The sequence below is a fragment of the Xenopus tropicalis genome, chromosome 3 (assembly GCF_000004195.4).
Source record: "Xenopus tropicalis strain Nigerian chromosome 3, UCB_Xtro_10.0, whole genome shotgun sequence".
NCBI lineage: Eukaryota > Metazoa > Chordata > Amphibia > Anura > Pipidae > Xenopus > Xenopus tropicalis.
Window position 1 is genome coordinate 102,079,345 of NC_030679.2, and position 13,424 is coordinate 102,092,768.

Below are 13,424 nucleotides of genomic sequence, written 5' to 3' on the forward strand. Positions count from 1 at the left end.
ACCGGGTCCCATACAAAATATTAAGGAATAATAGTCCAAACAAATCATCATAAAATGCACGTGAAAGTGTATCATGTTCAGCAATATTTATTGTTGCTTTTGTTCAGCAATTTAATACAATGAATGGCCACTTTCTAAGAGGTCTGAACTGGAAATGAAAAGCAGATTCATAAAGGCTCTGTACTAGGAGCTCACTAGCAGAGTGTGTAACGGCTGCTCTCACAGAGAGTGATGTCACAGTGTCCCTTTCACTGGCATTTCCGTACAGAGGAACAGGCTGTTCCTGGCGTCACTACAGGGAAGTGATAATTCCACTGCAGTACAGTTTGATAACACACCCACAGGAATGTCCCACAGTGTGTGTGTAAGGTGAGAATGAGACACTAGGGCTTTTTATCTCTTTACAGAAAAGTGAAGTACAAAGAGCTCCACTTATTGGTATGCTTGTGGGGGTACATACTCCCCACCATGTTAGCTAGGTACCCCCTTAATAGAGTAAATGGTTGGTTGCATTTGATACGTCAATCACAATATAGTAAAGGGGTGTGGCAGCATTGTTTCATGGGTAGAGATCCTAACCCTTTGGCACTGCTGCTTATTCTAGGGGTGTCAGGCTAGGCATGCAGTACAGTGCTGCAAGCAGCTACCAACATTTGGAAGCATATACACAATGGGTTTAGGCACATTGTTCACTGCCCCATAAGCCTTTTAACCTACATTAGATTCCTAATCCTCTTGGGGCCCTCTATGCTCCAAGTCTCAGTTACAGCCTACATTTATAATACTGATAGGTCTAATCATTTCACACAGTCAGATCTGTTTGTACACTGGATATTATAGGGCCCATTTATGTCCACAAGCACAGCGAGCAAAGTGCAATTTTATAAACAAGCACCATGTTTTTTTCCCACAATGTGCCATTTTTTCCAGAATTCCAGCATCATTTGCCTGACCCAATTATATCTAATTTACCAAAACGTATGTAACAGTGTGTGCATTTTTTTGCAAATCAGACTCAATTACTTTGAAGGCCAGCTGGCATCATTTCTTTTGTTTTGCATGCAAGTGACATTTGCTCCCAAGTGCGCTGCGTCTATTGAGGCTGAGGCTGAGCGCAAAGGGAACCCTGGAGTTAGCACCTGGCTAGGAGGTGGCGGTAGCGCAAGGGTTCGCGTCAACAGGTGCAGCAGCGCTCAATTCTGAACTGAAGGCAGAAAGGACTAAGTGGTGTCAGCACAACTATACGTTAGTACTAAAAGCGCATTTTGGCCAAGGTTTGGGATTTGACACGCAACTCACTACAGGGAAAAGTGCAAATGCATTTGTGGTCCTAAATGACCCCTTTTGTGTCTTGAGCCTGCCTTTAGGAACGCCAATACGGCTGTTAGAGAGCAGTACCAATGCAGGCCAGTGGGGGGCAGTCGGGTAAGGAGCAGGTATAGCGATAACGATCAGTGCGCACATGGACTAGCGTTTTAACTTTGGAATTTTTTTGGGGTGACGGGGGTGTCCTAAAATAAATTAGTTGTTTTGCCTTATAAATTAAGAGTGTTCTACATTAGAGTGGTTTGTTGTTAGTACTATAAGCCTCTTGGCAACGCAGCCCTCACTCATGTGACCTGTTTGGCTTCTGTACGGTATAAAAGCATGGGGTGGTTCGTATTCGCTTGAGGGTGAAGTCAAGAAAGAGGAACGGAGCGGGTCGGTCCCCAGAGCTTATTAATGAGCATTGGCTCCGGGTAATTCCCTAGAGCGCAGAAATCGGAAATTCACTGGGCATTCCTATTGTAGTGGGCGCGTCAGAAAGCAAAGAGGAAATGGGTGTGTGAGATAAGAGACTCGGCTGGGCAGCTGCTGGCAGCACAGGAGCAGAGAGTCAGAGAGAGAGCTGTGCGGCTTATTCCATCTGAGGAGCAGGGTGAGCAGCACAGGAGCAGAGAGAGAGAGCTGTGCGGCTTATTCCATCTGAGGAACAGGGTGAGCAGCACAGGAGCAGAGAGCCAGAGAGAGAGAGCTGTGCGGCTTATTCCATCTGAGGAGCAGGGTGAGCAGCGCTGGGTCCGTCCCGCAGTGGCCCCTGAGCAGCGCGGAGTGACGGGCAGAAGTCGCTGTTCCCGGCTGTGTGGGCGTGTGTGGGGGCGGGGGTCTGTATATAGTATATGGAGTCAGCCCATTCAGCTTGTTCTGCCTTCTCAGCATGACTGACCAGCTGAAAGAGGAGACCTGTGCGCTGCTGGGGGAATATCTCCAACACTGTGCCAGCCCCCAGGATGAGAAGGCACTCAGCCCTGCGGTACAGACCCTGCACAGGGTGGTGCAGGAGCTACTGGAGCCTAATCGCTCGCCTATTGAAAGTCGCTGCGACCAGATCACTGCAGAACCTGGGACCATTCTACGGACTGTAGCAGAACAGTTGCCTTTAGATGGAGGACTTAACTGCGGCCGAGCGGTGGCCCTGATTGGGTTTGCCGGGTTTCTGACACAACAGAGAGGGGAGCGCAAGGCTGGGACCCCCAAGGAGCTGGCCGAGGTGCTGACCCACTTCCTGGCAGTGGAGCACAAGGACTGGCTGCAAGATATCGGAGGCTGGGTAATGAGCTTTTCCTTGAATCTATTATAGGTCCCATTATACGGATTTATTAAGAATGAAAGCCCAGGGAACCCCCGGGGGTGCCAAGTTAAAGAGGTTACTGTAAGTGCAGGCATAGGTATGGTGCAAGGCTAATGTATGTGTGGCTTATTCCTATTCATTCAAGTCACCAGGCAACTGTCATAGGGTGACCAGATCAATTGAAAATGCAGGGACACTGCAATCAGTTCAGCCCTGCTAGCTGGATTTTTTAAACGTGTCCCTGAATTGTCAGAGAACTGGCCACCCTAGCCTGGATATGATTCATCCTCTAGTAATTCACATTCAGCCATCAGTGATTCTGTAGATCACAAATCATAGCTGGGTTTATTTTTTAGCAGATGAGATTCTACCTCTTTTAATGTCAATGATTGTGCTGCTGTGTAACCATTCACATACATGTTTGTGTATACCTAGCATCAATATGGACAATATATATTTCCTCTTCATTGATTAGACAGACAGATATTGTTTAGTCTGTGGAAAAGTGACATTTCCACTAACTGCTAATGGCTTGGAAAGTACAATATATTTAATTGACATCTGATTTTTTTTCCCTGCTTGTCACAGACCATTAGAGTAGTGGAAATTTCCAGACTGTAGAAAGTGGGTAAAACATACATATGTGAATGGCTCTGCTGTACACGGCTGGGTTTTGACAGGTCATAGCCCACACAGCAGGGACATGAGTAATACATGATGAGTCACATGACTTCCAGCTCTTTCCAGACTTGACCATAATGCTGTGCTCTCTGCGCCTAGTTCAGCGGACCACGAAATAAAAACAAAGCAGTTTGGGAGGAAATTGCTCATCCTGTGTCCATAGTAACCATAAAATAACATTTGGGTGTATTTAGTGAACAAAATGTACAGCCAGACAAAGGGAATCACTGTGTGCTGACAGCTATATTATATTAGGAGCCTTGCAATCTACTCTAAAATATAACCGCAAATACATTCCATTCTGTTGTAGCCTGCCTCACCAGTTCTTAAAGAAGCCATGTATCATTCTACAGTCTAAGGAAGTTTAAAGTAAACGTAACATAAAATGACCTTTTGGTTAATGTTTAGTTCGATATGCCTTTTTATTGACCTGGGTTTAGTACCCAGGTCATTATTTTTTTATTTCAAACCAGTGAATCTGAGACATAGTGGTTAGGACAATCACTCCTGCATTCCGAGCAAACATAAGCCAGAGCGTCAGTTCCTAACAATAATCCTTTATTATACTAAATAGAAATAACCTGAAAGGGTTTTGCACCTTAAAATTAATCTTGTGTACACACAGGAATTCTAGAAAAAAATTGCAATCGGTCTATATTTTTATTTCCATGTGTAGTTTTTGATTGTTTACACTTTGTTGTGCTGCTCTCAAGCTTGAACTTTAAAGTGCTGTATAGTTGCTAGCGGTTAATTACACTAGCAACCAGGGAGCAGTTTTGAATAGAGACTGAAAATAAAAATTAACAGCAAAGACAATAAGAAAAAATAAGGGTCAGTTACCCTAACAACCAGACAGCATTTTTAGCTGCAGGCTAATAATTATGATTTGTAAGCTTGTAATAAGTAAATTAAATTTTCCATAGCAAGCATTGAACTGTGGTGTGCAGGGCCTAAGAGGGCTTCCACCCCCGGGGCCCCTGACCAACCACCTAAATCCCTCCTCCGAGTGCATGTACCATATACTTTACATCATTGCGATTGGGGGAGTAAGGTTAGCGGTGGAGCATCAATGCTTCGGAATGGGTCTGGGTCGCCTGGGCCCAACGGGTATACCCAGTGTCTCATTGGCCCAGTCCAACGCTGTCCATACCCTTTGTCTTAAGCAGGATTATTATAGTTTTTTACCAGTCTCACAGTCCACAGGCAGCATAAATTGTGTGCAGACCTCCTAGGAATGGTTTAGGGGGCCCCACTGAGAGACCTACTGCCATTTTTCCTGGACATAAGAATCCCCTGGATTATTTAGATCCCAAAATCAAGGGGGTGAAGAGTATTTGTTTCCCAGTTTGGTTAGGAAACAGTTAAATCTCCAGGCATTAAATGTATGTTTGCACAAATAATTGTAAAGAGCAGAGTTCCGGAAGGTATTGAGGGTATAAATATGTTTGCACAATCATCTGCCAAGCCAATTTAAACACAGCCATCTGGAGCCGGCATCATTGATAGCTGATTCTCCTCAACTTCAGTACTTATTAATCAGTAATATGGTCTAAAGCAGGGATGTCTCAACTTGCAGAACTCCAGTTCCATCACTAAGAAGCTTCATTTTTACAGCAGTTGCCTTAAATGTTGCCTAATATCATCCTAAGTAGTGTCTACCTGTTCCTTTCTTTTCCATGAATTCATTGCTGGTTCTGACTACTGAATAATTTAGCAGAACTGTGTGTTTGTGTAGTCTCAACAGAAAATCCATCTCTCAATATTTTGCCTGGTGTTTTTGGGATACATTTTGAAGTTAATTGACCTTGATATTCAAGATATTAGATTAGCCACTCAGCCATAAAAGATGAAAGTTATGCAAACTGCACTGCAGTGTACAGAACTGTGCTAAAATCTCATCCCCTTAGCCATGTCCCTTATAAAACATTCATTATGCAGTGTTGGGCTGCTGATTTTGGCACAGCCATGCACAGTGTAATTTTTCCTTAAAATCCATACTGAAAAGGGGATGTTGGGATGCACTGAACATTTTACTATGCCGATATTATTATCCCTTTAGTTATATACTTTTGAAATTGATATTAAATTGCATGTTCCTTTATTCTGTAGGATGGTTTCTGCAAATACTTTGATAAAAAGAGGACTCCGCAGGCACAGGAGAGCAGTACCATCTCCAATGCTTTAATGGCAGCAGCTGGCTTTGGCCTTGCCGGATTAGCCTTCATCATGGCTGTACGATGAAGCCGAACTAATGACAAAATGAACTTTACTATGGGACTTTTATCCATGAGCAGCTGTAAATGACAGACACATCAAGTGGAAAGTTGCTTTAGAACACTGCCAAATTTCTTGTAATAATGACAATGTGTTCTTTTATTAAACAAAAACAGAATTCATGGTTCTAAAAAGAAACAATGAACTGCTTTTCTAGTTTAATATCAAACACAACAGACAGATGAGTTTCCTTGATCTGCTTCTGAAAGAGGTACATCTGTAGGTGGCTCATAAATGGCCTCCAGTAGGCTTTTAAGGACAAAGCTGATCAAACTTGGTTTAGTGTCAAAAAGTTATTTGAAGGGTATTTGCCTCAATGAAGGAAACAGATGAAGTTTGCTCAAAACCAGTTGCATCCTCCCATCACTGATATCATGCTCAGCTGATATAAATGCCAGGTTTTGGCAGAGAGCATGTTGGTTTGGAGAGGAAGAGGAGGAGCATATGAAAGTTAACATGATTGAGTGCTTTCTAACAATGAACACCAACAGCTGGAGAGATTATTGTTATTGAGTTATTTAATATCCTAAATTATTTATTCTTGTCCTGATTTTTTCATAGCCAATAGGAAATGGAAAATATGTACAATTCTAACATACATAGCCTTTTCCATTGGGACACAATACAAGTGCATTCAATAATAAAAGGCCAGCTCTTTCTTTTAAATCTTACTCTGTCTAAAAGTTAGACATAAATCAATGTGTTCGCCCTTTAATTCAGTCCTCTGTTTTAGTTTGCTCCTAAGCATGATTTTGTGGGAATAACAGAAGGAACATTTGCATCTCAACCTCATTTTATTTGATTTTTTTCATTGAAGTATTTCCAGTGTCTGTATCACTTATCCTACCAACAAGGCACTGCTGTTGCACATTCACTACCCTTTTCCTTTGCAGTCATTATAGAAATGCCCATGTGCTGGGTATCTAAGCAGACTCTGACTTAAATGTGAACAAGTGGATGTTTTTGAGAAATGTTACCACTGTTCACTTGTATTCAAAATGATTATATAAGTACACTATGCATTGACAAAAAAGTATTTATACGTAGCGGCACACCATAGAGGTCTGGCATTTCTATTGGTAAGCATTTGAAATATTTAGTTTTTTTTTCTCAAATGAAGTAATATATTTACAATGTTTTGCTTTTTTTGTTTGATTTAAAATATATATCTGGTCATAAATTGTCTGTGTATTGTTGTCATTGCTAAAGTATGCCTTTAAGGAAGAACAACTGCTTAATAAATATAAACAACATCACATACACAACAAATAGCCAGCATATTAGCCATGCAAAGGCAAGCATAGATATCTAAGTGTGTTTGTGCCATTGCATGTGTGTGTATAACAATACTGACACTGAAGTATGGAAACCTAACATGTCTTTAAAGGATAAATTCTGCTAATGGATTGACTTATGTTTGGTGGTGTTTGCAGTTAGTAAGTAGGGGATGTAGTTCAGGACTCTTTAACTGGAGGCATACAGCCTGGATGTTGTCTTTAATTGAGTTTATATTGCCTTTAGGCTTCTGAAGAACTTTAGGCTATTTGTGACATGTTTATTTCAATATAATTTAGCCCAGTTTCAGTACTTTAGGAGAATGGTTGACAGTGAAGAACAGGTCAAAGCCCAATAGCATGGAATCTGTAAGGCTAAGCAATTTCTTATTTGGTATTCAGGCAAGGTCAGGGCTGGCAGCTACTGGCTCATCAGAAACAGGCATGAACTTGAGAAAACAATTTGCAGCGCAGCCAGGAACTATGACTTACTATCAGACATTGAACCTGGGTCCAGATACAATTTTAGTTGTTGAATTTCATGGCAGAGCATTTCATTGACATTGCAACATGGCACTAGCCAACAGTACTCTCTCCAACACAAGGACCCACCAAGATCTTTACTGCCGGATTTATGAGAAACATTTTCATGGAATTCCTGCACCAAGCAAGAGCCATGGATATCAGTTAGTGATGTGTGGGTTGACCCACAAACTGGGACCTGTGGGTTTATCCTTAGGTCAAGCAGGTTAGGGTTGATATTTGGGTGCGGGTTGGGTTCAGGTCAGCCTAGGGAAATACACTCTTCCTCTGCTTCCAGAGTTTTTGTGTCTTGGAACCTAAGGTGCACAGAAGAAGTGGAAGTATGGATTGGGTGTGGATCCTACAATGGCAACATTTTGCAGGTTAGGGTTGGGTAAAAGGTTTTGTGGGTGTGGGTTAAATCTTTCATGACCCACACATCACTAATATCAGTCAATAGTTTATTGAAATTAATTCACAGACCTGAAGATGATGGTTAGATAAATCTTCGTAAAAGACTAAAATATTATCCAAGCAGATGACTACTGACCGCCCAAATAAAATACAGTGACTTTGTGGTGCTTTCACCTGGCAATGTGTCAGATATCCTCAACAATACATCTTGGACAGCATAGGTGTATGTGGCTCATGTTTAAAGTACATTAATGCATATTGAGAACCCATTGTCAACATATTACAGTTGTGATGGGACTTTTAGAAGATTTTACAGGTGGTTAACAAAAGAAATGTGACAAAATAGGGCTTGTATTTCCAAACTATACCTACACATGTATTTAGCTTTATTTTCAATACTGGTCACAAAAATAGGGTTCATTGTGTGTTCTGTTGGTCAGCGTTAAACTACGATAACCATATATAAGAAAACAAGTGTCTTGAATAACCTGGAAAAGATATAGTTGTAGCCAATTATAAACTGTACAGTACGATAGGGGTAACATTATTCCCTATACAGTATACGGACACATTTGCTGAAAACGTTTAATGCTTAATTCTGCCATAAACTTATTAGTCCTCAACAGGTTTGAAAAGTCAGTTGAAGAACAAAGTTTAATGTGCATTATCATTTATTCTTATTTAAATATTAGACCTGGGTTATTTTAGCTTTGTAGCATATTACCATGTGTAGAACAGTACTCCCCAGTATTCCGAAACATAAAGACAGAACTACAAGAACAACAATTAGCTTGGCTCTTAGCGCACTGACAAAGATGCCAAGACATTCCATACATTTTGTGGTCTGACCACACGGCCAGTTCTCCCAGATCACAACACAGCCACTGCATAAAAGAAGCAGCACTAGATCCGTGTTATATTTCTCAATTCTATGTTAGACCCGCACTCCTCCAGCCATTGGTAAATATACCATTAGTAAATGTGCCCCTTTGCGCAAATTGGAGAGGTTTCAGAAGGGTTTTTTTGCCTTCCTCATCTAGCAGTTAGGCAGGTTTTATATAGCCATTAAGGTTGAACTTGATGGACATGTGCCTTTTTTCAACCTAACTTACTATGTTAAGTGGGTAATGGGAAGATATGTGCAGTCTGAATCATTTTTCCTGTAGGAATATTTGATATTGTTTTTTTTGCCATTGGAAAAATAATTTGCACCATATATGTAAAGCCTTCCACCAAAAAAATACACCACCCCCAAGCCATACAAATGCATTATACACAATTAAAATGTTCTATAATGTAATAAACTACATTGTGTAATACAAATTTAGCATTTGATAGAATGGTGTAGCCTGCTTTTCAGAATTCTCTATGCACCTACTCCATACTGGTATTGTACTTTGACTTTACTTATTTCTTAAGTGATTCTCCTTTATTGAACAGTGGCTACCAAAAGGTAAGGGTGTCCTGATCACCATGGTTCTCTTTAAGGGTACAAGGTCATTTTAGATTGCTTCACAGTAGGCCAGGTTTGAACTTAAAGGAGACATATCCTATAAAAATTAAGAATGTACCAGGGAATTATACTCCTCTAGATATAGAAGGAATGTGCTTAAAAAAGTTGTATTTCAGACTGATTTATTGAGAAATTCCACCAAAACTTCACTAGTCCCGCCCATCAATTCCACTTCCTGCTGGCTGAATTCTCTGGATGAGCTGGGGAGCCGGCGGCCCTCCATACACTGCACTATAAGATAGGAACCAATCAGCAGCTAGGCTGACCTGATAGGGAACTGAAGCCTGTCTTTGCTTGTGGGAGTGCAGGGCTGTGATTGGCTCTCCCCCTCCTACTGTGCTTCTGGCAGGGACCGTTAGGACACATCCACTCTCCATTTCAAACTCGGACAGAGAAGCGAGAGGATCTACAGGGAGCTCCAATAAAGGGGCCAGACAGGATTAATGTTTAGCCCAAAGGGAAACCAGCACCATATATTATTCATAATTGCCTACAAAATTAGGGTTTTCCAATTTATCCTATATGTCCCCTTTAAGACTAAAGTAAAATATGTGTTTACTTCAACTATCAATGCCCTGGTAGGTCCATAGAAATGTACACTTAATTCAACCCTACACTTTAAAGATATACTTAATAGAACACATCAAAATCTCACTTTGTCTATTTGCTTTAGAAAGCAATGTTTAGTGCTTAGAATTAGTGGAAAGGAAAGTTTATTTGGTTATTCAGTGACACCTGTTAGTATTGTACAAAATGGGTAGTTTGAATATTAACCATCTGTAAGTTCAGGAACCCCCTAAATCCATTTACAGCTTCAGTGCAGAAACTCCTTTAAAGTGATACTGACACAAAAAAATGACTTTTAAAAATAATAATGTGCATCAAAGGTTAGCTATAGGTCATGCTGACCATTTTTTGTTTACACTTTTGCTTTTGCCAGTACCTTGAAAATTGATCCCGACTGTTTTACAGCCCGACTGCCACTTCTTTCCCTGTCTGTTATCTATCTCTTCACTGACATCACATGACATAGGCGGGACCTGCTTTTTTTTCCCCCTTACTTCTAGGCAGTCCGTGCATTACCTGAACAAGTGACCTGTTCCTTCTCACATCTGAACTGTGAGTTTGCTGTCTATTAATCATGCTGTTTATTATCTGCTCGTGCCTGTGCGACCTGAGTTGTCTCCCCCACTCCCACATACTTTAATGCCGGACACAGCCCAGAACAATGTCCTGCACGCTGCTCTGAGAAACCACTGCCTCTAACTCATTGCTGTAAGAGGTCAATTTTGCGACCTGCTGTAGATATTTGACAGAAAAAAGTCTTGCTTTAAACACCAACCGATTTTTGCAGCACAAACATGGTGGCGCCCTCAGGCAGTTAAATAGGGGATAGTACAGGAAATATAAGTGTAATAGCCAAGTAGTTTTACACTGAAATGAGAAAGCTAATACAATAATATAGCAATGAGAGGTTTAAAATTATGATTTTTGGTGTCAGTATCCCTTTAAGCTTCCCAAGCTCCCTCACCTGTTAAAAGTGGGGCCCATGGTCCCAGACACAGAGATGTATGTAGGTAGAATCTTATTTGCACATGACACCAAATAGTTGAGAAATGCAATTTTGTTGTTTCAGCTGAATAAGTACAGTTTCGACACCAAGGTTTTAGCATTTGCTGTGTACCAGCAGCTCAGCTCAGTACCAGCACAGTCTGCTTTTGTTTCACCACACTCTGGAATTTTTGGTTTGTGAAAGAACTCAGATCACATGGTACTGTAATAGTTTCCAAATTTCAGTATTTTACTATGCACTTATCTCTCAATCCTCTTCTCTGGAGCTGCCGGCATATAATGTGTAGGGTTAAGGTGTTACTTCTACTGCTAGGCAAATACAAGATCATGAGATAGTTGAAACAATTGGCTTAAAGGGTGAGTATAATAATTAGTTTAAAGGCAAACTGGAACAATTATTGGTTTTTTTATCACATTGCCACATCAAGTTCCACATTTCATTCAGAAAATAGGGTAAGAGAGGATGAGGATGACACTCACTTAATCATAGACTTTAAGAGCTGTGAACCACCTAACCAGGCCGGACTGGCAATACGTGTATTCTGGCAAACACCATAAAGACTGCTGTAAAATGCCATAGACAGTCACTATACTGCATATTGGGCCTATGGGAGGTTGTTTGGGTGTCTGGGTCCCCTAATGAACCCTAACAACTTGTAACCTTCAACAATTTCTGAGATATTTGGTTCATTGAACTGCAATTCCAACCACCCTTTATTGAAATATCTGAATAAAATGGGTAAAAGCACAAAGTGCCCTAAAATCATAAAAGGTGGGCGAGGCACATAGAGTTGCCCAATTTCAGTGTAAAACATGTGGTTATGAGTAAACAACACAAGTTGGGCAACTTTAACAGCTGAGTCCAACATGACTGCAGCAACGTCTGTCTCAACAAAGGGCAGGCACGTCATTATTTTTAAAAGGATGAAAAATCATGTGAAGGAATATCACTGAACATGTTTTTTGTAGTGATCCAAATTGTGAAAAAGGAACCTTCACTAAACCCCCTTTGCCTCCTTTGGGCCATGGCCCCTGGGGAGATTAGTCGCCCGCGGTTACATCTTGGCTACCTTGGGGGCTGATCTCCCCGAAATGCCCTTCTACTGGCAATAAAGTGAATCCCAAGTGGGAAGGCATATGTGGTGCTTTGTTTTTTCTAAGTCACCTGAAGTGAAAACTTCTGGCGACTTCAGAAAATGGAGCACCAGATAAGAAATGTGCACAGCATATATTATATATATATATATATATATTAAATGTCTTACACAGTAACTAACGGAGAGCAGCAGGTGCAGCTGCAACCAGGCCAGCCCCTCCACTAGGGCCTGCTGGAGATGCTCCATGTACTATATAAAAATTGAAAGTTGAAAGCAGGCGGGTGGTGTATTTCCTGGTGGTGGGAACAGACTGGGGGGGCCTGGGTGCAGTTTTGTCACTGGTCTTACTAATGGGACCAAAGGATTTAATAATTTATAATTTAAACATTATCAAGATCACAACTGCTCGTTATTTATAGATACTATGCAAACTATGCTGCCCTCTGATACCCTTATTGCACAGAAACCTATGTTAAGCAATCTCCATCATTTTGCGGGTATGAATACATAAGTGGAGACTGGTAAAATCAATATTTACTGTCGGCACAGCTTTCTGCTGAGGAGTTTAGCCTAGTGTTATTGCAGTATGACCCAAGCACCTATTTCCCACACCCATTGCACTTGTCATATGTAATAAAACTGGGTTGGTCCTGTTACTTAGATTAGAAATCATCAAAGAATGCTGCTATGATAATTATTAATATTATGCTTTATTCATAAGGCAATGACACATTTATGATTCAGACTCTTCTTTCATTAAGATCAGTCCCTGTCCCAGTGGAGCTTACAGTCTAAAGTTCATTAAAGTAAATTTTTTCAGGAGTTCATTTGTTGTATGTTTAAGGCATATGGGAGGAAACAGGAGTACTCAGAGGAAACACACGCAATCACAGGGAAAACATACGAACCTCTTCAGACAATGCCCAGGGGATAATGGAACTAAGGACCCTAGTGCAATGAAGTAGCAGTGCTTACAACTGGCTTACCTTGCCACCTGTATGAAAAACAGTTAAGACGCCAAATGTGAGTTGCTGGGATTAAGTTAAATATAGTAAGTGAATTCTGCGACCTTACAGATGTATATGAGGGACTAGCACAAATGTATTAAGTATATTAGACCACTATTTTTTTATTTGAATTTTAAAACAGGAAATAATGTGCATTTGCTCCTGCATCCCCATCCAAACCCCCTCAAAAAACCCACCCATGTGGGAGGTTGCTTAGCAACTGCCCGACGGAAGGAAGAAGCTCTTCTCTCATCCTAACTGGCCTTCAGGCAAAGTTCTTCTGGCACTGCGCCAAGCCTTGCAGTTTGGGAATAACTGCCTTAGACTGTAAGCTCCACTAAGGTAAGGCGTGATTTCAATTAAGAACCATCTCTGTGTAGCTCTGTGTAACGTCAGCACTATATTAATAAAGGATAATCATAATAACAACATAAATTTTCTGCTTAAAAAAAAGTCTCC

General features: G+C 41.0%; 1 protein-coding gene across 1 annotated transcript; it reads left to right on the plus strand.

Annotated features, from left to right (window-relative positions):
• Nucleotides 1-1,430: 1,430 nt before the first annotated feature.
• bcl2l10 (BCL2 like 10) lies at nucleotides 1,431-6,751 on the plus strand. The gene is made up of 3 exons (XM_031899193.1): nucleotides 1,431-1,436; nucleotides 1,862-2,590; nucleotides 5,402-6,751. The coding sequence occupies exons 2-3, from the start codon at nucleotides 2,198-2,200 to the stop codon at nucleotides 5,531-5,533; spliced, it is 525 nt and encodes a 174-aa protein (XP_031755053.1). The 5' UTR covers nucleotides 1,431-1,436; nucleotides 1,862-2,197; the 3' UTR covers nucleotides 5,534-6,751.
• The last annotated feature ends 6,673 nt before the right edge of the window (nucleotides 6,752-13,424 follow it).

What these genes read in the sequence shown, in the direction of transcription:
- bcl2l10 (XM_031899193.1), top strand. Translation starts at nt 2,198, where the DNA reads ATGACTGACCAGCTGAAAGAGGAGACCTGTGCGCTGCTGGGGGAATAT. An exon ending in TGCAAGATATCGGAGGCTGG is followed by an intron (nt 2,591 to 5,401) that starts GTAATGAGCTTT and finishes TTTATTCTGTAG; the next exon opens with GATGGTTTCTGCAAATACTT.